The 25,635-nt window shown below is 41.1% G+C and overlaps 1 protein-coding gene across 1 annotated transcript in view; it reads right to left on the bottom strand.

Annotated features, from left to right (window-relative positions):
• Positions 1–25,635, bottom strand: part of AGK (acylglycerol kinase) — a 36,482-nt gene that overhangs the window by 8,275 nt on the left and 2,572 nt on the right. Inside the window, exons 2-12 of the mRNA XM_064738000.1 lie at positions 19,508–19,547; positions 15,331–15,410; positions 14,016–14,091; positions 12,567–12,659; positions 11,758–11,790; positions 9,716–9,810; positions 7,628–7,697; positions 6,769–6,848; positions 4,682–4,739; positions 2,246–2,390; positions 1,106–1,203 (exon numbers count right to left, since the gene is read on the bottom strand). Coding sequence (XP_064594070.1) covers positions 1,106–1,203; positions 2,246–2,390; positions 4,682–4,739; positions 6,769–6,848; positions 7,628–7,697; positions 9,716–9,810; positions 11,758–11,790; positions 12,567–12,659; positions 14,016–14,091; positions 15,331–15,410; positions 19,508–19,547 — 868 coding nt within the window. The remainder of the gene's footprint in view (positions 1–1,105; positions 1,204–2,245; positions 2,391–4,681; positions 4,740–6,768; positions 6,849–7,627; positions 7,698–9,715; positions 9,811–11,757; positions 11,791–12,566; positions 12,660–14,015; positions 14,092–15,330; positions 15,411–19,507; positions 19,548–25,635) is intronic.

Consider the following 25,635-nt stretch of genomic DNA (forward strand, 5'->3'; position numbering starts at 1 on the left):
TCTTTTCTCTGTTTTTCATAGGTCTGTTTTTACTTTACATCACTGGCTCCATTCCAATTGAACAACCAAAACTCTTCTGTTCAAGTGCCACCAAAAAACCACTAGAAAATACCCAAATACTAGTCTCTGTCTAGCTTCTACCATTACTAGGACACTGACAGTCCAAATCATAAACCACAACAAAGAAGAAACTAAAGTTCATGGTGGTATATTCTAAAGAGAAATTAGGAGAACATTAAAAAACTATATTTGCCTGCTTGGGTTCTTCTGGTCTGATCCTACAAGATAACATATCAATATAACTCACATTTTTATGTTCTTAAAAACCCTGACTTCTAAGGAAGAAATATGTTGCAGAAAGCTCAACACCTCCTGTTAACCTGGGTATAGTGGCAAGGGTTTCCTGTCCCCCTGAGGAGGAAATGTAGGGAAGCTCACAAGTATAGGATCACTGTGTAAGCATTTTCCTATAAAATTAAAGATTGACATCCATCCAAATAGCTTTCACAGCAGTAAAATTGCACCAAAACACAGGCATGAGCCAAAGAAAGGTTCTAAAACAGTGAATGAACAGCATGAACGTGCTGAGAAGGTTATGACAGGAACAGTTCCTTTGATGCCTTGCTTCTATACTTTCAACCACCCGACTTCCTTTCCTTCAAATCAGTGTAGGCCCATGTCCTTTCCCTAGTACCAATTATTTTTAACTCCACTCTGCAAGTCTAAAAAAGAGAGAAAAATAAAAAATTCCAGCCAGACACTCAGGCTCAGCTTCCTTCTAGCTGATAAAAGAGAATCACTCTCACATAAGCGAAGAGGGAAAGGAATGCTTCTTGGTGCTTTTTTTACTCATGGGAAATCCTAAAACTTCTGTTTAGCTACTGAAATCTTGTGCAAATTCTTTCTGATCCCACTGAATTCCAGTTTTACACTGGTCTCCTGTGCTTGCACACTGGATCTGAAACTTGCCCATTCCTCAATCATGGATCTCTTCTCTCATGAAACAATAAATGTTATTTATATACACCCAAGAATGGGAGTTTAGCAAGACAGGAAAACCCTGTGGGCATGCAGCATTTGGAATCCCATTATGTTATGGTCTTACTGCTAGATCAAGCTGTTTGTTCCGAGTTGCAATGGAAAGCTCAATGGTGGACAGCTTCAGCTTCTCCCAGTCCTCTGGGGCTACCTCCTGGGCGAACTCTGTGCAGCAGGAAGAGAAGGAATCAGTCATTCAGTGGAATTTAATGACACACATCACTATGAAGCAGATGCTAGACACAAAAATCAGTCTGAGCCATTCTGGCCACTGGTTTTGTTTCTCTAAAATGTCAAAACCTTAAAAAATTAAAAGGGAGCTTAGGAGTACCAAAGAAAAGAAAAAATACCATCAGCATTTGAACAGTATCAGAAAAGATTGTCAAACACAGTACATCAGAGCCCTGTGAATCCTCATGTCCAGGGACTGACAGATCTCCTGGGCTGGTGACAGAAACATTTGGAAAACCCATGAAATGTTAGCACCAAAAAACCAGGAATCCAATGTTGAGGAGGCTGTGGTAACGCATTTTCTACAGGAGGAGCTCCACAATTCAGCTCTCATATCCAGGCCACTTAGTTCATGCTCCTGCATGAATCACCTCTGCTAGCCAAGGAGGAATGAGGTCTTACCAACAGACTGTGCAGAATACCCACTCTCCTTCCACAACCCAACCCAAGAGAGCCTCAGAGAACACAAAATTCATGGTACAGAAAGAATTTAACATACTAAGAAAAATTTAGGTCTGGCCCAAATGTTACTGTTCTATTTACAGTAATAGTTGTTGCTCTGTGTCAGCAACTCTCCCCACCCTGGAAAAACAAGGGCTGCTCCTCTCTGCCCAGCTCACTAAGAAGCCATTCTGCTGGAAGATTATTTCAAGAAGCTCACCCAGAAGTGCCAAGTATCCTCAATGGATGCCTCCACTGCAAAGGCAACTGTGAGTCCAGGGAATGCCCTGGGTTCTCTACAACTGAGTATTTGCTTATGAGACCACAAACATCTGTTCCATTTCTGATAGATGCCACTATAACTGTCTTGACAAAAATCACAGTTTAAATAAATAAAAAAGGAAACAAACAAATAAATAGCAGTAACAAAGAAAGAGAGCAGTGAAGTAGACATGCCCTCCACACAACACAGCCCTGGATGTGTCAGAGGAGCAGAGCCTGCCTGTGAGTTGATAGCAGAGCACAGCCAGCCCACCTTTTGGAGATGACCAGTAGGATCGCAGCCGTCGGTAAAGCCTCACATACAAAGGAGGTCTGGATGATTTCTCCTCTGGCTCCTCTGGAGGTCTCTCAGTTGGACCCACGTACATGAGACAAGCTTGATGTTTCTGAGGCCACTCCTTGGATTTACATGGAAAGAAAAGACAGAAGATAAAGGGCATTTTGTTTAGGGCATGTCCAGTTTATTCTGTTTAGTCCTGTAGCCTGTTTATTGTGCACTCACACATAGTCCTGCAGAGCTACTCAGGCCAGCCCACTGCCTCAGCCTACTTTATGGCTCTCCAGTCTCCAGGTTCATTGGTGAGATGACAACTCTGCAGTTTCAAAAAGATTACCCAGAGTTCCCAAATCCACTAATCTAATCCTTCCCTGCACAGGAGTGAGGGCGTTTTCCCCTCTGTGAACAGAGGGTGAAGGGCTGTTTCCTTTGCTGCTGAGGTGTAGCAGGGTGACACAGCTGCTTCTGGCTGGAGGGAACAACCCAAACCAGCCAGGTCACCAGCAATGTCTGAAAGCACAGCTGGTTTCTGCATGGCAACAAGGCAACCTCAAAGAGCAACTGCTCAGCAGGATCCAGTGCAAACAGACAAAGCCTGCAGTGCTGTGTGCAGCCAAGGGGCACTAAAACCTGACAGGCCTTTGTTCTCCACAACTCAAATAACCAGACCTGACCTGATAGCCAGGTGCTTCTGAACAGCAACACAACAGCTCTTAAGGCAAGTCATGTGAGCTTCATAAGGCATCTTAAAAAAAAAAGAGGAAAGTACTTACACATTATTCTTGGTGATATTTCAGATTCCAGTACCAGGGCTACAGAAGAACCTTAGCTTTTGAAATATTTCCAGACACTGACAAAATTTATTTCCTGCCATTGTTTTGAAAATAATTTCAGAAATGCTCCAAACATAGGACACTTAATTGGTTTTTAAATTTATATACTAAAACAACACAGCCAAGCCCCACATGAACTCAGTACAATTATTTTTCTATGTACAAAATTTCAGAAGTAATTTTGGATCATTTGGCACAGGTTGGTAAACTAATTCACCTCACACCTCTGAGAGCAAGGAAAGACTCCACTCTCATACTTACATAATAAGCAGGACAAACAGAGGTTGCATCAGTAGGGCAGTACACAAACAATAAATATTAATGATTAAATGGAAAAGCAGCAATGCTGTGATAATTTAAGCCTGTGTATTTTAGAAGAGATGACAACACTCATAACAATGCCAATACCAGAGGTGATATTTCCAATTACACTTTTTTTCAGCCACAGGTCATCCTGTTTCAAGAGACATCCCCAGTAAAACCAGAAAATATGAAGTGTGAAGCGGCAAACATAAGCCAGGAAGAGATTAAACTCAATAGGCTGGAGACACTTCTTGTAGAAATTAATAAAATCATAACATAAGAGGCACATAAAGGAATGTGAATATCACAATTAGGTGAGATCAGGTAGAAAGTTTTCAATCTAAATTGCTGAAGAAGTGGGCACTTCTCTTCAATCTTCAGCAAGTTAAACAGATCCTTTTAATGTACAATTAATAGCTCACCAGAAAAATCCACTATCACCAGCCCCAGCTGAACCTAAGGGCTCAAAGAAAGTCAGAAAGGAGGTGGACAGAAAAGAAGAATAGGTTTCTACCTAGAATGCCAGAACACAGAAGCATAACCTCAAATTTTCTGTGGATGAGAGGGGGGAAAAGCCATCCCAACTTTTCTGGATACATTACTATTAATCCCCTTTACAGGAGCTGCCTCTAAAGGAAGCATTGTCATTGTCACAGACAGCATGGCTAGACTGCACTATTTGATCTGCTGTACCAGCTCCTGGGCATTTTCCCTGCCTTTCAAGAGGCTCCTTGTATGTTGAGAGAAAAGGAAAACCCCGTGAATGAAAATGCCTTACCTTTAATGCAGGTCAAATTTAAATCTTTCCAGGATCGATTTCAAGCAACAGGAAAGTTTAAGGTGAGATAAAAGATATTCATCTTCATGTTCATTTTACTACACAAGGAAGCCTGATTATCAATGTGCATGAGCAGTCTAATTATAGACCCTTCTGCCAGATGAGTAAAACAGAGTGAAATGTTACTACAAAGGCTGTTGAGAAAATGTGGCTGAGCACTTTAGCACTTCACCACTGCTGCTCACCAGTTTCACAGGGGGTTACTGGCTTCCCCTGCTAATCTTATAGCAAAAATTTAAAAAAAAATTTAGAATTATTTTTCTTCTCCTTCCTCTCTTCAGAAGTAATCTATCAATTGGTAGGCTTTTTTTAACAAGTTGAGTTTTAGTCCCATTTTATATTGTTATCAGAATCCTTCAGGAAAGCTTGAAGACATATTTTACAAAGCAAAGTCAGCCTGTTCATTTCCCAAACACTTTCCTCACAATTAATGTTTACCTTAAATACACTGAACAAATGAGCTGCTTTAGTTTTCAGAGGCCCAAGGTACCAGTACCTGGAAAAAGAACAGAAATAGAACTTCTAAGATATCCAGGGATCAATACTGGGAAAGGGAGAAACTCTGCATGAAGTCAGAGCACACAGACTGAGTTAGTGCTCCCTGACAACCTTTAGCTTTTTGATACAGTAAAATAGTTTCTACAGACCAGCAGCCCAGCAGTGACACCCCTATCCTGAGTTACACATCACCAAAATGCAGTGTATAATCTTCACTACAGGCAGCAGGACACCTCACTATCAGAATTTTACTTTGTTATGTGAGACAGCTGGGGATGATTCAAAGGTCTGTGGTCTAACAGCTGGTGGTGTGCATCTCCATAATATGCAATACAGCATATTTCCAAAGGTTGGAGGAAACAAATGAAAACCAAAGCTTCAATGACAAAAGAACTAGCAAACATTCATTAGTCCCAAAGGATTCTCACAGTGAAATCAGGGTTTTACAAAATAAAAATCCTGCCAGCCACACAGCACTGTACAAAATCTAGAGATGTGACTGTATTTAGGCAGGCTTGGCACATTTTGATCAGTGTCATTCACCAAAGAGGGTCAACAAAGCACACTGAACACCACCAGCTCAAGAGTACTGCAGATCCAAGGGTCTCATTAACCATTAAGGCATGCAAATGTGCCACTACTCCCCTCGAGCCATGAAATTGTCTATAAAATAGTAACATAAGACAGCACCAGGTCTCCAGCAGCACAGTCCTTAGCAGAGGGACTGTCAGACACACTTCTGGAACTGTGTCTTATGGCTTAACTCCGTTTGAGGTTTTTTCAGTTTAAGATCAGCTGCACTGGAACACATCAAATATTTTTAGTCCAATAACCCATCTCTCACAGGGAGCAAAAGTGGATGAAGTGGGAAAGTATAAAAACAGCACAAGCACATGAGGATTTTGTTCCAAGCAGACTCTGAGCACCTGTTCATTTGTTGCAGAAGTGCTTTCCAAGCTGGACACATTTCTCTGCATTCAAAAACATTTAGGGAAAGAAGCAGGGCTTGAGGATGTTCGTGTGCCTCATGTACCAAAGGTGCTGTCATGCCTCCAGCACTGAGCCCAAAGGACTCTTGCAAAAGGGAAGTGCTGCAGGGAAAGATGCAAAGGCTGACACCAGGAGAAAAGCAGGGCATGGGCAGGAAGGCCAGCAGGAGTGCAGAGCAGAGAGAAGAGCACTTCCTTGGACTGGGGGCTGCAATCAGCAGGAGAGCCTCCAGCACAGCCAAGTCAGCACCTACACAGCCCACTAAGAATGTCCCTGGCCTCCCAGGGACCAACAACCTGAGTACTGCATCTCCCTCATCCCCTCTTAAACCTACTCAAACATTTTCCAGACAAACTCCAGAGGTCTGCTACCTCTTCCTTCCTGACAAAGACAGCTCATTCACAAAGAACATGCTATTTCCTTACAGCTTTTACTACATTTCCTCCATAAGAGTTTGGGGAGTAAGCTGCTTTGGCTCTGCTGCTCCTTCAGCAGATAGTTCCTGTCATTCGATACACAGACACTGACATGTTAAGTGTCCATTTGGAGAAAGCCCAATAATTATGAGTTTAGCATTCTGAGACCAGTCATCAGATAGCACAGTCCATGCCACTTCTGGCAGGAACCTGAAGGCATTTCTACGGCATCTGATGTCCCTTGCTGGAATTGAGTTTCAGAGTACACACACAGCTTTTCATTGGCAGATGATGAAAAACAATGGCCAATTACTTTACTTAGACTTTACTCAAGGGAGACATTTTCCCCCTGAACAATAAAGTTTCAGAAGCAGATACCACAAAGCAAGAAGAAAGTAAATACTTAAAAGAACAGGTCAGCACCAAATATTTATTTCAAATTACAAGAATTCTGATACATCTTACACTCCCATGTGTGTAATGAAAGATCTAGCAAGAGTGGGTGTCTCTGCCTGTCAGATGCCTACATTCAGAAAAAGACTTACATGAGAGAGGGGAATGTGTCTTTTTAGGCAACTGATACTAAAAAGGGTACTGTTTCAAAAAATAGTATTTTCTTACTTGCTAGCTTTAACTCCTGCATCTCTGTAAGATCCCCATCTTAAACCAGAGACTGCAAACACAGGCTGCTCCTTTTTTCCCTGTAAAGAAAAATAAACATTGCAAAATTGCTCTTACCCTTTTTTCCAACTCTATTTTCTGAAGTTGGAAAAACAGCATTGCTACATAAAAACTTCTGTTAAATTTCTACACAGAAATTTAACAGAAGAGGTATGACAAAGAGCTAACAGCAATAAAGCTTAGCAGAATTTAAGCACTGTACATTCCATCTGCTCCAGGAAGGAATATAAGAGGAGAAGTTTTGAGCAGGTAGCCTGAGTTTGACTGCACACCCAGCAATGGCCATTTCATTTCGTGGATTTGACTGTTAGCCAAAAGCAAGGAGCTCTGCACAGCAACACAGCACTCTTGCTGCAGAAATGTCCATTCTACAACTGAACAGAAAAATAATATTCAGAAACCATTTGAGGCATTGTCAAAGGTTTTCCAATTTTGTATTTTTCCATTTGTCAAAGAAAGCTATTAACTTCACAATCCACATGAAAGCATCAAATCAGCAGACAGCTATTGCTATCTCTCACCATTGCTACAGAAACACCACTGTAGTAAGTTCTGTATTCATCAATACTCTCTGAGTCTCAAAGAAAGGCAATGTTGAGGCATTCTAGTGTTTTCTTCTGTTTAGATTGTCTGATGCCATAGCACATGGTGGAGAAATGACTGCCAGCAGAACTGCTGATATCAGAGACTAAAATTCATAACAGCAAGACACAGAGGAAAACCAGTCCATGTAAACACAAAAACATCAGAATGGGAAAGCTTTAGAAATGTTGGTTTCCAAGTAAGTAGATGCTTTCACCTTGATCTGTAAGACATCAAGTGGAACTGTCTCTCCTTTCAAAATGGCCAATGTAGCATTAGTAATATGTCTGCAAAACAAACAGGAAAAAAGCAAAGGAAAACAAACAGCAATAAAGGAAATGAGTAAACTTTAAAATTACTTTTTTTCCCAGTAAATTTCACTATGAGTACAAGTAGGGTTTTTTTTTAGTAAAAGTAAAAACCCCAGGGAAACGTGCTGCACCCAACTGAAATCAGAAAGCAAAATGGGTGATTGCAACACATGACAAAACCTAACAAACAGCAAAATACAGAAAACAGTGAAAGGAAATTATCAGTCTAAGCTTTTGAGATAGTCCTCCTTTCTGAGCTAACCTGGGAGGTCAGAGGTCAACTGTGTTACCTCCTATTTCAGATATTTAACACACTAAGGACATAAATCGTGGTTTTATTTTAGTGGTAGCAAGTACTACAGCCTGGGAGAGCATGGGACAGCATGACTGGTCTCAACTCACATGTCTGAGATTGAACTGCATTAGTATGTGCTAATTTATTTTGAAGTTTTTAATCAATGTAAATCTACCTATCAGCAGTGTCCATATTGCTTAGGTCACCATTCAGTTGTGGACAGTAGCCAGGGCACTTTGTTATTTCAAGCTGTAAAGATTTTGTAACCAAAGTGTCTAGGTCTACTAAATAGTCTATGTTCAAACGTTGAAGCATATACTTGATGAAATCCCTTTTTTGTTTTCAAAGTTGGGTAATATTTAGTTTCCATACTGCATATGTTTCCAGTGTCTCAGCTGGACAAAGAAAAAATGCAGTTTTCAGATCCAGCCCAATATTCATGTGAATCAGTGGGAGAAACCACCTTTGGTTTCATCAGGATTACAACAGTGAGACAGATAAGGAAGCTGTTCTTCCCACAGCCCATCTTCTCTCCCAGCTCTTATCTTTCTATAAGACCTTTAGAGGTCCTACACACCTCAGAGTGCTGAAGGAACCAAAGCCCAAATATTTCTTCCAAAAATATCACTTCTGCACTTCTTAACTCAGGTTCTTCCACACGTGCAGGCTGTTGAGCAGTCTATTGAACAAATTACCTTCAACTTCTCTAGTGTGCTGCAGTCCCACCTGCACAGTTCATTACCTTGGCACAAGAAGATCATCCATTTCAAACAGCTTCTTTAGAACCCAAACATAAATTATTATTTTAATCTTAGCTGCTGATGACAGCCTTGTCCACCTTTCTGGGCTTCAAAGCACTCTGGTAGTTTTAAAGGAAAGATGTTATGCCAGCTGACTCATGGGTTTTATGTATGATGGATACCAGCAAGGGCTCCACAAAGAGAACAACATTAATGAGTTACTGGGAGAGTGAGAGTGAAAAGATTTCAGGACCAAGAAGAAATATATTTATTATTATGAGAGGAGAGGTAGGGAAAAATTGAAAAGAAATGAAGTGTGGGGAAAAGAAAGATTGACTCTCTTTTCTCTACAGAAGTGGACAAAGCAATCCTGCAGCAAACTGAACTGCAAACAACAGATACCACCAGACTGGATCATATTGAGGATGCTGAAGAATTGAGTTGTTGGATTACTGCCAGCATCAGCCCCACCACAGGGAAAAGTCACTCCTGCCCTACAAAAGTCAGTAATGGGATCCAATCTTTCCCATATTGCTGTATGCCTGACTTTGCAGGTCCTAACCAGCCTATATGCAGACCAGTTTCTAGAATCCTTAGAGTGGAGAAGGGTCAGAAAGAAGACTTATTTTTGGCTTATTTTGTCAAATCCTTGCTATATCCTTGTCAACCCTAGGAAGCTGATCCTTTTAATCCCTTTTTCTTTTTAAACTCCGAGCATCACACGATCACAGAGAAATTAGCCACAGCAAATGACTTCTAATAATACATACATTTCCTTCTTTTAATTTTTAGTCAGTTTTTGGAAGTCATTAAGTCAGGTAAGTCCAGAGAATCATCAGGCTCTGCCCAGAGACTGCCAACTTCTATGTAACACAGAAGAAAAAGAAAAGCATCAAGCTACCAAGAAGCACTGCTTCTTGAAAACAACCAACCATGTTTCAGAAATATGTGATACTTACTGGACTTGATTTGTGCACTCAGGGTACAGTGTGTGGCTCAAAGTGCAAGTTTTTCCAAGGGGTATGAATCCTATAGGAATCTTACTGAAGGCAGCCTGGACACATAAGGAGAATAAATTAACATTTGCATGAAGCTTCCTGTGTGGAGATCACAGCTGTGTCTGGCATCACCCCTTTGGCACTGAGCACCAGGCACTTCCTCACACAATGACTCAGAACATGGCACCCAAATCTGTGAAGCCACCACTGCCAACTGGGTACAAAGGAGCTCTCTGTAATCATTAAGGGCATTGTTACATGCATTTTGGCAGCCACATCCCAACTAATGCATGGATTCTGTCAGCAATCTGCCATTTTCCTTAATACTGATGGAGCCATCACAGGCTCTGAATCCCATTTACCACAGCAGAAATCCCCCTCTGACAGAGTAACCTTGCACAGCAAAGAGATTTTCACACTTAAGGAAAGGAAATTAATTGATTCCTCTGCCATCCAAATCATGAAGCAGCAGAAGGTCCAATTTTTGGAAGTCACTGACCATATTATTTTTCTCTACAGCTGCTCAGCAAAAGGGCTTGTTGAAGGAGCAGGTTATTACCCTGTACCTCATCTCAAACCTTGCTTTTTGAAGCATGTCAGCAAAGCAGTGTAAACTACCCCATAGCCCAGTGCACCATGCCTGCCCTGGGGATGCTGCCAGCAGCACCAGGACACAGCCAATCTGCAGCCACCTGGGAATTTCCCTCTCACTGCACACCCAAGCCCTCTGCCCTGCTGTGTCTGTGTCACCTGCAGGTGCTAAAACTCAAACACCCTGCTCTCATTTTCTTCAGCACTGCTCTGCAGTGTGCAGATGAGAGGCTGTCTGCAGCTCCTGCAGTGAAGCTCTGCTCCCCTGGCTGCCAGGAACAGAGCTTCTGGAATCCCCTGCACAGGCTCTCATGCAGGCAACAGTGGTGTGGCACCTCCGAGGGAAAAGGGAAGCAGGGCACAGAGAGAGGGAGCTCAAGTGCAGAGCTCTACTCCTAGGACACAGTGACATGATGGACAAGAATTCCTTGGCCAAAAACATGAAGTGACACAGTGGCAATACTACAATGCAGTATTCCACCCATAATTGTGCTGGATGCAGAATTCCCTACACTACTGCAAAACAATCCAGGCTACATCAAGATAAGAAGCCAAAAAATAAAGAGAAAGTAGCCAGTAAAACCTCTAAACTTTGCTTCCACTATCGTCAGATTATAAAAGTCTCAGGATCCAACTATAATAATATCAGATTTAAAACAATGATGCACCAGAATTGATATAACTAGCCTTCCTTTAAAAATATTGACTTGGTTGCAGAGTCCCCCTTGTCACATTCAGACAAAGCAAATGTCTAAACAGATACAATTCTAGCTGCCAAGGGTATCATCATAATCTTGTCCGGATTGTTTAATTGAGTTTTAGCCAGCTCCTGCCAGAAGGTTTTGGGAACAATGATTCCCTCCTTTCTTCAATAACACTGTCCTCCCACTTGAAAAAGAAAAATCTCTCTCATTTCCATTCAGAGTGATCCACCTTGAGAGGTTAAAATTTGCTTAGTACAGCCATCTGCATAGGTAGGTATGCACTGCTTGAAGAAGCAGCAAAGCAATCCCAAAGCAGTAGGAGTGTGACCATAACTGAATTCAGTTTCAAGCCTGCACAAACACAAGAAAAACATGTATTTCTGCCCAATGCTTCTGCCAAACAAAGTGGCATGCACAGCTGGTCCATGGGTCTTTGAAAATTGAGCATTTGGCTTCTCCACAATCCCTGCTCTGACGCTGGAAACTTCCCAAAGCCATGGCTTGGGAGTCACTGCATTCCCTTAGAAAGGGAACAAAGAACAGCAGGCAGCATTGCAGGACAGTAGCCCAGCTGGATGGCTGCACAGAAAGCTGGCTCCAGAGTAGTAAGCAAAGCATTTGCTGGAGGCAGCTGAGGCCAAGAGACCACAGTGGATGCACAAGACACTCCAAGAAATAAACACAGTTTTTAACATGACACCTTCTCACCTCATCTGCTCTACGGAGAAGTCCAGTTATGACCTGAAAAACACGGGAAATGCTCTAAGAATTTTATTTTTCAGTCACAGTAAGAACAGATTAAATTCTTAACCACATTTAATCTTTGACATTTAAGGAGCAGCTACCCTTTTATGGAAGGTGCTACATGGGAAAGGAGGAATGTTCAGCCTGCAAACATGTTGGAAACAGCAGGTTTATGAGTGTGCCTGAGTACATGCTGGTACCACAACCAATGCCAGTGTAAATGTTTTAACACTGAATAATGCTCTGCATAATGCAAAACCAGCACTGGTCAGTGCAATTAACACAAGGCCAGAATGACCTACAGATGTATTCTGATCTCTTTCTCTTAAGGTCACTGTATTCATTAAGCCATTGTCTTATGAAATCAGTAGTTAGAAATCAGGAACTGCTTGAATAAAATACAGTCTTGAAAAAGAGAGTATCCCCCAGTTCTGCTCCAGTCATTAATCATCTTGACAATAGGCATTTATTAAATACGTTCCAAGCTTTGTTATCATTCCCACGTAATTTTTAAATTATCTGATTCCCACTTAGCAAAATATGCATTCCTCTTGGGGAGTTTATAGAGAGGAAGGAACTTTGAAAATCAAACCACTACAACTACATCACACAGAAATAAAAAGTTAGAATCATGTCCCTCCAAAGAGTGCTCATTCCAGAATAACGGGACAGATCTCTAGGAACAGTTGTTATGATGCTGCTGCATTGCACAGACTCAATCTTCTTGCCCTCAGCCCAACCATGATTCTCAACAAACCAGGCTCCTGCAGTACCTCTTGGACTGTGCCATCTCCTCCTGCAACAATGATCAGATCTGTGTTTTCCATTATTTCCAGAAGCTGTTTTGCTTGTCCCTCGTGATCAGTCTGAAGAAACAGAGATCCAAACATGAGCACTCAAATGACTATTTTTAATATAGCTCTTTCATGGAAATGATCATCTATCCATTTGGTTAATAGTTATTTTTATATAGGCACACAGTACTGTATATTACTTACATTCAGAGGTTTTTTTCAACTTATAAGACCAGATTGATGCATAATATAATATGTGCAAGTAAACACATACACAGACACACACACAGAGGTTGAATGCAATATCAGAGTAAATCTTACTCAATAGATCTAGAATACCACAGTAACCATCTTATTCCCAAGTAATATTACATTGAAACAAATCCAGGAGCCAATAACTTGCAGAAAAACTCCCACTATCTTTTACAGCCAAACTGCTCAAGTGCATCTCCTGAAACACAGCATCAACTACACAAAAGGCCACTGCCTGACAGCCACTGCCAATGGATTTAGCAGTAAAGAGTGCTGACTTTTTAAACCATTAAAACTGTTTTCTGCAAAATCCACATCTTTTACAGAGTCATCTAAGCCTCACTTCCTGGCCCAGCCCTGTTTTGCCAACATGTTGAGTCTAACACTACCAAGCATCAGTTTTAAGTCTTGCAAAATGATTTCTTCTCTTAGGGTGGGACTAGGTACATTTAATGATCAGAGAAAGGGATTAATAAAAAGAGTATTTTAATACTAAACCTTGTGGAAAAGATTCCAAGACAGAAAGATGCATATCAGAGTACTCTGCTGTTAGGACACACTGACTATTAAGCAATCCACATATCACAGCCTCAAAAAAACTGCAGAAAGAGCAGAATCCCTTCAATGTTTCCTTGTTCTTCTCTTTCCAAAGGAAACCTGTGTGCTTATTTACACCATTTAGAGCTCAGTGCTCTGCTTTCGTGGTGGGAATGTTGAATTATTTGGAGAGACACAGAAATAATTTGAGTGTAAAGATAAAAGGTTATTTTTAATTAATCTGAACAGTTCAACTGGATGTCAAAATTCCTCACTTTTCAATTCTTCAAGTTCAGGCAAAAATGACAAATTCAACAGCAATGGGCACGCACCACTAGCCAGCACTCAAATATTTAGAGAGTTTTTTCTCAAACATGAATTATAGAAAGGCTGCTTGAGACAGACAAACAAGCATATGTACTGCTTTGGCTGAAAATTAAAATCTCACTACACTGTTTGAAAACCAATTGTGTATTAAAAAGATTAGGTATCTGTCTAATATCTCAGTATTTATTTCTTCCTATAAGATGACTACAGGACAACTGCACATTTCAAATGCATACAGATTTGAATTTCAATACTTCAAGAGAAGAAAGAAGAGTCAATATTTCCACAGCAGCAGGACCTATCAGTTCTTACCTTAACAATAGTTACATCCAAGCCAGATAAGTGCAAGATTGGTGCAGCATTCTTTTCAAAAAGGTTCCCAGCTTTGCTAGAAATAACAGATTAAAAATTGTTTAATGATGCCTGTGGCTGAAAAAAAAATTAAAAAGGAAAGAAACAAATGAACAGCAAGAAGAAATCTACTTAAAACCAAGCATTCAATCTCCACAATCAGTCACTCAACCTGACTGTGAGGAAAGATGAGATTTCATGTGGTTCAAATGCATTACATTTCTAGTCTCATATCTCAGATGTCAGGGTTTTGTTGCAGTTTTAATAAGTGCACAAGATGCTATCTAACTTTTGCCAAAAATAATTTTAAAAATCCATTAAAACAAATTAAGACCTCCAGAAAGAAATTTATTAGAAAATTAATGACTTACAAAGCACTAGCCTTTAGGACCACAAAGAAGCCCATACAGGCTTCAAAAAGTATTTTTAAAATCCTGATTATTTATTACTACATATTATTAAATAAGGTTAGAAGCAAAATTCTGATCTTTTTTGTGGTAGGACTGATAATTTTATGCCTGTCATTGCATAACAAAATAATAATATCACTAACTATAAATTGTTTGCAAGTAGAAACATGAGACTTGGTTAATATTATGCATTTTCCAGACTCAAAAGCATGTGTCTGAGCACTTTCATGTCAGCTATATTCCCCTCATATTGGTAGTAACAACTCTCTGCCCCTCCACAAAATGCAACTATTCCAAAGTTTATTTGATCAGCAGAAACAGACACCCATCAGACCCAAGATGCTGTTTTTTCTTTTAATAAGCACGCAAAAATAGCAGCCGACCTCTTCCAGGAGTCCTGCTCCAAGCCCATATTTAGCCCCTCAGTTTGTGGGCACAACCCTTTCAAGGGCAGGTTCCCACAGAAGTAAGATCACTTCTTGCCAACTTCAAGTCTTGAAGGAATCAAGGTCATCTCTTACTTCTATAGTTTTTGAGGATGGAAATATATCAAATGCAAAAGTTTGGAAAGAATACAAAGGAATTCTACATACGAGGGAATGACAAAGGCTGAAACACAGGATTAAAGAAAAAAAAGAAATATATGTGTGTGTTTAGAAATAATTCTTCCATCTCAAGCAATTAATTCTATTTCTCATCCCAGTATTCTTGGTGAAATAAAGTTTGGCATAGTTACATAGCACCAGCTTGGCATCAGAGGGAGGCAAAAATGAGCTCAAAAATCTGGCTGGCTTTTATAGTGGATAGCAGAGCAAAAATGCACAGAGAGAGCTTCAAATGAGAGGGCTGGGAAGGGGGAATTTTACCCTTTGCAAGCTGCTGGGTTGAGCAAGACTGTTGCTTTCTTCAATGGCATAGTGGCAGGCATCAGCTGGTTGCCAAAAGCCTAAGGAAGAGAAAAAGAGCAGGGCTCAGTTTATCTTTTAAGACACCACTAAAACAGCTCAAAATAACGCATCTCTACAAATGTCAATGGGTTTTCAAGCCTCATGACATTCAAATGACTTCCATCTTCAGCCATTGTACAAGTCTCTTACTCAAAGACCCACATTCTTAGCAGTAGCTCACATCACTGTCATAAGTACTCTTGAGCTCATTTTTACAATTCCACCACCATTTTGTTTTTGTCAACCTCTGGTTTTCTGCAATGGGCAGAAATCCAGGGAGCTCTCCTTGACTCCAAGGTTACTGGATTTTCTCTCCTTATGTAATTCTCATACACCTCCCTGCCACCTTTTTTCTGCATTCTTTCCAACTTCTGAACTTTAAATCCTCTATCTCTTCTACTCATTTCAGTATTTTCTATGCTTCAGGTTTTGAAGACAGGAAAGATAATTACAAAAGAATCTGCCTTGACCTATAAGCAAGTCCACTGTTTCTTAAACTTTTTTTAAGCTAATCTCTCTCTATAAAAATCATTAAATTCCTCCTCAACTTTTAATCCAATTCTGAAGAGGTGTCTCAATTTTAAATTCTTTGAGAGTTTCTCCACAAAGCCTCTTGCACTTTGGACCTATTTCCAAAGCTGTTCAGCACAGGCAAGGAAATACAAAACTTCCACACGTTCTATCCTGCTCTATAAACTTCCAGAAGGTCACGTAAAGGCATCCTCACACCAAATCCAACTAGATTTGAACACAAGGAATACAAGGTATCCAGCAATACTACCCAGAAGCCCCACAAAGAGTAGGAACCAAAGACTACCATGCTGAACATGGCCCAGAGAACTGTTCCTGGTTTTTTTTCCCCTTTTCCTAGGAAGTTAACCCCTAGCAGGAATTTTTATATTGAAGGAGGTGATACTATACACAAAACCCCAGTACATTTTAGTGGCTGTTACCTATTTAAATTTATTATTAATTCCACTTGCAAACTTTGCTCAGAAAACTGCTGTCACTTTACTGCAGGGGTTCCATACTGTTATCTCCTTATCACAAAGGTTTCATACCTTCTTGGTAATTCTTATTGGCAGCTCCTCAGAGCACTGACTTTTTTTTTTTTTTTTTTTTTTTTTTCTTCTTCCCTTCTCCCCCAGCCACTCCACCCTTTTATAGCACTCTTCTTCTCATTGATTACAGCTGTGGCCTGTTAAAATCAGGCCTGCTCCTAATCTTTGATAATTGGCCCAGCTGCAACTCCTTAGGGGTAAGATTACTTTCTACACTATCTTTATTTGCTTATATTCTATCCCCCTACAGGAAACCTCAATATAAAGAAGGGTACAGCTGGTTGTGCTGCTTAAAACACCCAAATTTCTTCTTCAGGAAAGAAAAAGCATGAGAATAGTTGCTGAGAGCAAAGAAATCTTCAAAGAAAGTGAAACAAATCGATAGCTCTTAAGCTTTACTCAAAGATCAGCTGGAAAACAGACCAACTTATATTGCAGTTGTTGGGTGGGAATTGGGGAATAGGGGCCCTCTAGCATGCTACAGCTGTTAGAAACAACTAATTATTTGCTTAGGGGGCACAAAATAATGTATTTGCATGCTCCAAACAATCTAGCAAGGTTCTAAACAACCCAACAAGGCTCATAAAGATTTTATTAGTAATGACATAATTGCTTCGTTATGTAATATACTCAGACATTTATGTTACATACAGGGGCATTTCTAAAGCAAATGCTGATTTGTAAGACAGGAAATAAAAAAATAATAATGCAATATTCTAGAAGTCTTTCAGAGCAGAACATAAGTAAAGACAACTTATAGTCATACTATAAAAATGGTTATTAAAAAATATATATATATATGAAGGTATAATTTAGGTAAGTCAGTGCCTTTTTCACTTTCTGGTCACAAGCACACTTCCAGGTATTACATTTCTGGACTTTTAAAATGTCAACCACTATTCTACAACTTGGAAAATTCCTTTATACAAAGCTTTTATAGTGCTTTATGAACACCAGCAAAGGAACTACATTCTTTTACAGAAAACTATCCTTGAGTGAATTGTTTGCCAGCTAAACAGCACCTCTTTTCATGTGCCCAGAGTTCAGCAACAACCAGCAAGACTGATCTGCCAAGGAAGACTGAGTCAGCTGACACTGACTTATCCCAGAGACAGAGGTGCAAAATGTTAAAAATATCATAAATGGGTTCTCCATTATAGAATCTCTCCATAATCATTTGCTACACCAAGGCTGTCATCATAAACTGGTATTTAAATTCAGACACACATGGCAGAACCTTTGCATGAAATACTGCTTTCATGGATTCTCTCTCGGGAAGGCAGCTCCCTCACCAATTTGATAACGTAACAGGCTTAAAAACCTAAAAATCCAATGTAAAAATAGTAAGAACTTCACACACACTTCATTCCAACTGAACCTTTTCTTTGGTGAGTTTGTCTCTATTTTTTCCCCAATACTTATAATATAGCACTATAAAAGCAAGTAGCGTTTTACAAACAATTTTAGATTGTTGTTATTCTGAAGAATACCAGACACTTAATGCCTTAATGCAGTACTGCTGTGTGTTTTCAAGCACTATTTGGCAATGACACGTCAGTGAGAATGGAAATTGCAGCAAGAATTGATTACTAGGCTTTCTGGTTCATTCCTTTCTAATGCAGGAGTCTTCTGCAGGACATTTTCTCAGGCTCTAACCACTAAAATTGCAAAAGCTCTACTGACAGTGCTTTTGTATTTTCATTTCTAAGAATAAGCTATAATGGAATAGAACCTGTCACTTAATAACTGGATTTAAGAAATGGGAAATTCAGGATTTCCACAACTGAACTATCTGCTGGTATCAGTCTTTTCCTTAACATTTACACCTTTCTTTACACAATACACACAAACCACTTAATCAACTCCTTTTAGAAAATTTGGTTTAATTTGGTCAGCATGCTTCAAATACTGAGGTATTAATGGTTATTTTTTGTCATATAAAAAAACTTCTACTTTGTTATTATGTAGTAAAAATGAATAGTGAAAACAAAAAGACTCTGAAATTACAAGTATGGTTTATGAAAGCAGTATTTTCAGGGAAAGATTTTCCTTGTTTTTTCATGAGCAGTGAGTTCCCTTACATCTATTCTGGCATGAAGATCCATTGCACAAGACAAGTTGCTGTGAAAATCTTTCAACAGCAGACAGGCTAAAATTGGGATAATTCAGGTGCACAACACTTTTTACTGAGAAAAATAATTTTCACCATTCTACTCAAGCCCCAGTACATGGCAATGATGGGAGCAGTGTTACATTCTGCAAAACATCAAAGATCTGTCATGAAGAGGCAGGTTCAGAATAAACTTTATTTGTGGGAGGTAAAAACTCTTAAAATCCTACAGAGGTGATGTCATCCATAGGCAGCAGCACTTACACCTCCAAAAGACTGCTTATTAAGGACAAGATTTCTTTGTGGGAATATTGCAGTATGGGAGTTTGTTGACTGCTGTTTGCCCATGCAGGCCACAATCTAAGAAATGCAACAGCCAGTACCCTGAGAGAGTAACTCTCCCCCCCAAACAGTGGCCTTTTTGTCACTGATCAGCAACCAGGCTGTCCCCATGCAGTTCCCAGGAGATGGGTCCCAAAAGAGCTGGGTCAGTCAGTCATCACAGCTGGGATGTCAGATAAAGTCACCCAGGGTCAAACAGACAAGGGCACTGACACAAAGTGGTTTGTGCAGCTTCTGCCCAGCATCCACCCCACCTGGTGGGGCTGGGATTTCACTCTTATCAACAAATCATCTCCCTGCCAGAGGTTTACAGGCACAGAGCAATTGCACATGCAGCAATGGAGGTCTGGGTAGCTCCAGCAGCAATTAAGATCACCCCAAGGATAACGCTGCCCTCCCCTGCAGCAGCAGCCAGGACACACAAGGGGCAGCACCCCTGGGCATCCAGGGAAAGAACACGGATGATGAAATCATCAGAAGGCTTGTCACGTAGGAAAGGCCCACTGGGAACATCTCAGGAGCCCTGCACAACCAAGATAAGAGGCAGATTTGAATCTAATTTTATTACTTTAAACAGTATTACCTGGGCTTCTTGGCATGCAGCTCTTCGTAGCAGGTTATCACTATCAGGTAAGACAGAAAAGAAAGGGGACATTATGTTGTGTAAATTTAAAACAATTTGCTCATTTTCAAAATGTAGGTACATACCCTTTTTACACACAGTTTGACAACACTGGAACAGAAAAAACCCCAAAACATTTTAAGGATAAAACACCCCCATTGATTCATTTTTTTTTTCTGCATGTGCACATTAGCATTATTTCTACAAAAAATAAAAGCAGAAAACAAAGACCAGGATGCCAAGTGTGCTGAGATTATGTAGGCTCTGGCACACTGTGTAACTGTGATTTATTTATTAAATTGCTACATAACTGTACTCCAGAGCTCAGGTGTGGGTTTTTCCAGTGTTCTTGCTGCCTGGTGTTTACCCTAAAGGTACTTACCATTCTGGCAGTGTGGAAGGGTTCTAGAGAGGACTTAAATCTTTGTGCATTACAACTGTGAGCTGCCCTTTCCATCAGTTTGCAAGCCAAAAAACACATTAATGCAGCACCTCCCACTCACCCAGGTCTGAGCATGGCCCAAAACAGTAACTCAGGTGAAAAACATTCATTGCATTAAGCGAAGGGTAAAAGAGAGATGCTCAGTGTCAGATATGTCAGATGGTCTGTTCAGAAATATGTTCCTGACTTGTCACTGGCAAGGGTGAGGAATGAAAGTCTATTCCTTCCCCAGCCCCAAAAATGCCCTATTTCCCCTTGCAGACAAAATGCCAAGTACTGTTCTGCTGTGCCGAGTCCTGCCTGTTCTCCAGATACCAACACTCTCCATCCTCCACTTGTCCTTGCCTAGTACCTGGCCAGACCATATATTTTTGTCTCAAAATATCACACACAAAAAGCCCCACTTACAGTCAGCATACCAAAACAAACACTGTACCAACCAAAAGGATTAAAGGCCAACCAGACAAAAGCAGGTGGCTGGGAGAACAGCACACTTCTGCCCCAAAGTGTGGCTCATCAGGCCAAGCCCTGCCATGGAAATGGCAGAAGAGAAGGCAAGGCAAGGCCAAACCCAAGTGCCATCTATTTGATTCCACTGGTTTACAATATTTATCTGTCACTAGAACTATACAAGCTGCTCTTTTTGGCATCACCAAGAGATGCTGCAGTGCCATGAAATGAGAAGTAGGGTGACTTCAGGTGAGATATAAAATTGGGTTCTGTGAAAATAACTACGCTATAAAAGCCACAGATTTATTCCTGGTAATAATGAAAAGACAAAGGAAGAGTTCAAGCATGGAAAAAGAAAATATGTGAATAATACCTCATCAGGATAACAAGTAACTGGAATGTCTGCAAAAGAATTCCTCAGAGGCATGCTGTCATATTTGCTCCTTAAAACCAAAGGAGTAGATAATTTGTATTAAGCACCTGCGATATCACTTAGAGGAGCAACAGCCTTGGGTTTGATTGCAGTGATATGATGGAAATGCAGCAGTTAAAATAATAACTCTGCAAAGGTTGGTGTTCCAGGCTGTGGCCAGCAGTGTCACAACTAATTCCAGACAATCAACACAGCCTGACGGGCTGAGTCCACACTGTGTCACTGAGGGCACGAGCCCTCACACAGGGACATTGTCACCTCCCTCTGTGACTACGTGTGGCCAAAGCAAATAGAAAATAATTGCAATTTCAATACATAAAATTGAAATATTATGGGATGTCAAGGAGCCCCCATTATCAAATGATGGCTGCACAGTTGATGTCTTTGAGAATTGCTGTCCTAACCTTCTGAACAAATCCCAGCCAAGCCCACATTATCTGTTTACTTCACATTGATGGTATTTTGTTCCCAAGTCAAGCTCTGTCACACTGTCAGTCAGGCTGTTTTCCTGGTGCCCCCAGCTTTATGCTGCAGTGTTAATTGTCTTGAAAATGAAGTCCAGCAATACTTCCCAAATACAAGCTGAAAATACTGTTCTCTTTCTCCACCTCAAAGATCCGCAAAACAACTGTCAAGGATTCACCTCAGTGAGTTTTACCCATAAAAATTAAGCTTGACAGTTTAGATGTCAACATTTATGCTGATTTTCTCCTGCACTGAAGCACTTAAAGAGACAGAAGAAGCCTACTTTGACACTTACCATTTTGGTGTCAAAGGAAAAGTCTAGATTCTGAGACTAGAGGAATCATTTACCACCCAGCAATTTCCAGGTGATTTGTCTCACTTCTCCAGCAGCACAGCACCCAGAATCCCACACCATCCCAGCCACACTCATAGTGTTGAATCCCATAATTCAACTGGGATATTTCAAAGTCCTCTTGAGTTTGTCAAGGATGTCCCAGGTTTGGTTTAAAGATGCCAGGTAATAGGAATTTTTTCATTTCCTTAAAATATTATGCCAACACTTAACTAGATTCAAACTCCAGAAAAAACAGTACAGATGCACTCACAGGGATGCATTTTTAAGAACAGCAGTCCTCCTCCTTCATCACAGCTGCTGCATTGACTCACCTCACATGGCTCACATCAAGTACCCCAATTGGCCCTGCAAGTCCTCTGCAGGTCATAACAAACACTAAATAGAGCTAGAAAAAATGTGTAAATCAGCTAGAAGGAAACTTCTTAAAACCCTCTGCCTCAGTATGTATTCATTCTCAAAATATGACTGCTCATCAGCTCCCAGAAAAGGTGAGACTTTAATAACAAACATAAGGTTTAATAACTTTAATAACAAACTTTAATAACTTTAATAACAAACATTTGGTTGATTTTTTGTACTTCATTGTCTACTATCAGGGAGTAGCAAAGCTTTTTCAAGAACCCTCAAACATGAGCAGGTGGAGGCAGAGGGAAATTGCTCCACTGCCTTAAAGAATACAAAGAGATTTCTTCTGACTTGCACCATATCCACAGCAAACTAAAAATCAATTTTTACTTCACGTTTCCCCCAAGGCCTTATCTACAGCATTTGGCCTTAAAGCCAAACAGACAAGCAGTGTTGCATCTGCTGGCAAACTCAGGGCTGTCTTCCTGCTGTGAGAATTAAGCATCACACAGCTTACAGCTGGGCCAACTTGCTTAAGCAGTAAAAAATTGGGAAACGGAGAGGAACAAACAGTAGTGGCAGGGTATGGAAGAAAGAGACTGTCCTAGGCTGAACCCAGAGCCAGAACATTCCCAGCACAGCCTCAAGGCCAGAGCCACAGCAGCACAGACTGCGCAGAGCAGAGCACCACACCAAAGGATGGCACCAACACAGAAGAGACACAGAGTGACTGTGGAGAGCACACAAAGCTCTGAGAACACAACATCTGTAGGACCTGCTCTGATTTCTCTGCAACATCCCTAGGGCAGGACAGCTGCCCACTGCTCCTGTGCTGAACATTTTCAGCTGGAATAGGGCATTGACACTCTTACACAGGGGCACAAGATGCACACAATTTAGTATGGATGCTGCTCAGAGATGAGGCTGAGTTCTGTGCCCAAGAGCCAGCAGAAGCCAGGGTGGAATGATAGCTGCCATGATCAAAGTCACTCAGGGCAGCAATGGATGCAACAAGGAGAGGACAACAAAGCTGAACTGAAGCTGTTTGAGGCTCTCAGCTGCAGCAAGGGTCTGTCTTGCATCCAAGCAAAGCAACTCCCCTAAAAGTGATCACACTACAAATGTAAAGAAGCTCAGGATCTCATTCCAAAATGGGTTATCAGCATTAAATCTAAGACTATTAAATATCCTCAAATATGAACAAGTCTAAAAACTTCAAAGTTTAGTGTCTGCACCAAACAGTTTCGTGAGGAGAAACTTGACCAAAGCTGTGCACACAGGATCTGTCCTCAGGAGCTATATCAGAACTCCTGAAAAAGATTTTATCTTAGCAGAGAGCTTTTTTGGCTGCTTCTAATACAGCAAGAGCACAGAATCCTCTTTACTGGGTATTGGAATTTACTTCCATCTTGGCCTTGGAAGGGCATGAAAGACAAATCTTAGGTTTCATCAGCTTTACCTAAGACTCAGAATTTATACTCTGTTTTTTTGACAAAGTTTGGATGAAATAAAGTCGGCTACTCAGGAAGTATATGCAGAAAGGTGACAAAGTGAGTTATCAGCTGGCAAACACACAGAGACTAACATTCAAATTGTAGATAACAGCACCACTCAGGATTACTGGCAGGCAGTCAAAGGCTCAGGTGCTTTGCCAGCATTTTCTACTGAGAATGTCAATACTTTAATATATACAGAGTAAAACTAAGTATGTGATGAGTCAACTGCCTCAGCAGAATATCCAGGGTCTCCATCCTGCCATGGTGATGATCACTTCTGCAGTGACATCACTGTAACAGTCTGGTCAAACCTGACAATCAGCTCAGCTGATGTCCATCACGCAGAGATTTCATTTCTGCTGATTTGGCAGAGCAGGTAACTCACTGCAGCCCCTGGGGCTGCAAAGAACAGCTGCAGCTCAGCTCAGGAAAGGTGACCCAGGACATGAAGTTGAGAAGGGATTCCAAACTTGGTGAAAATTTTAAAACAATCAAATGGTAAAGAACAATCTTTATTTGTAATCATCCTCACCTGTGTATGTTAAGCAGAGGTAATTTTACTGTGTATGAGCAGACATCTGACAATCTGAATACCCTGCAAGCTTTGATCTAGAATAGTAAATTAATTGTCCCTTGTACCTGCACCATGATACGCTACAGATTAAAATGAGCCTAATCTATAAATTCATGCAATCCAGACAAGCTCACATGTAGAAACACTGAGTTATCCTCCTACTTCTCAGACAGCACAAGAGTGATTGCTATCCTAAATGCAAGACAATGGATCTTTAAAGCATATTCTTTTATGAGAACAAAGGAATTTTAAGATGCATTATGGCTTTGCAAGAATGGGGTTCTAGTTAACAGTAGTTCAACCAGACATAATTCCTATCATTTGACACATGAAAACCCTTTGCCAGCTCCTGACTGAGAGCCCTGTGAAGAGGTACCTTCTGCACTATCACAGGCTCAGAAGGGCTGAATAGCTCACGGCAGAGGGGGGAAAAGCACAAGGTTTCCTACTTTAATTCTTCCTGCTCATTCAAAACTCCTTACTTTAAATCAGTCAGTATTTGAACCAGCACCCCCCAAAGTGAAAGGCTAACACACTGATCCAGAAACTAAACACAGCAGGAAGAAAGTGCCAGGACTAAGCAGCTCCTCAGCCTTTACAATTATTGCCATCCACAACGTTCAGACCAGCTCAGTGATGATCCATCACATTCCAGTGCCTCCCTATCCTTTACACTCCAGGGAGCACAGGGCACCCGCACCAGGCTCCACAGCACAGACTTCAGGGTGTGCAAGGGGCGCTCCCACATCCATTTCCAGGCAGGGAAGAGGCACTGGGAACAAGGCTGGAAAAGGTAACACTCTTCCCGTCCATACAGCATCCTCCAAAGTCTTAAGGAAGAACTTCAGAGCTCTTCTGTCCCTGTGAGCTGGGAGAGGCTGACTAGACAAGAGCTGCCATTTATCTGCAGGACAGATTGGTATTTACAATAGCTCCACTTAATGCAGGCATCATGGCTGCTGTATCCAAAAGAAGAAGGAACCTTGACAAGTCAAAAAAGCAAATCACCTTCTCCTTGCAAGAGAAATATTTCAGAAAACTCACAAGGATGAAAAGAGGGATGCAGGATGGCAAACAAAAAATTTCTTTGGCTGTAAATAAATGACCAACATCAGCTACTTCCAGAAGTCAGAGGCCAATCTGAGCCAATGCTGTGCTAAAGCAAGGCCCTTCATCAGGAACTTGTGATGCCAGAAACCTAAGCACAAGACCTCCCTACACTTTAAATGTGTTCTCAAAGGGCAAATATCAGTCTAGTCAGGTATGGCTCATGCACAGCGACTGAGGCTCTGATGTGGATAACAAGAAGCCTCAGGGCCAGCCCAGCCCCTACAGATCCTTCATTAACCTCTCCCTCTCCCAGTGCTGTCTGTGGCCACCTGGGCATGGGACCAAAGGCACCTCCCCGTTCCCCAGCACAACTGGGACACAGCACAGAAACTGGGAACAGGGAGTGTACCAAAACACTCCCACCAAAGCCATCCCCACAGGCTACAGAGAGGCATCCTGGCCTACTCCCTGCTGTCCAC

The sequence above is a fragment of the Zonotrichia leucophrys genome, chromosome 1A, assembly GCF_028769735.1.
Source record: "Zonotrichia leucophrys gambelii isolate GWCS_2022_RI chromosome 1A, RI_Zleu_2.0, whole genome shotgun sequence".
NCBI lineage: Eukaryota > Metazoa > Chordata > Aves > Passeriformes > Passerellidae > Zonotrichia > Zonotrichia leucophrys.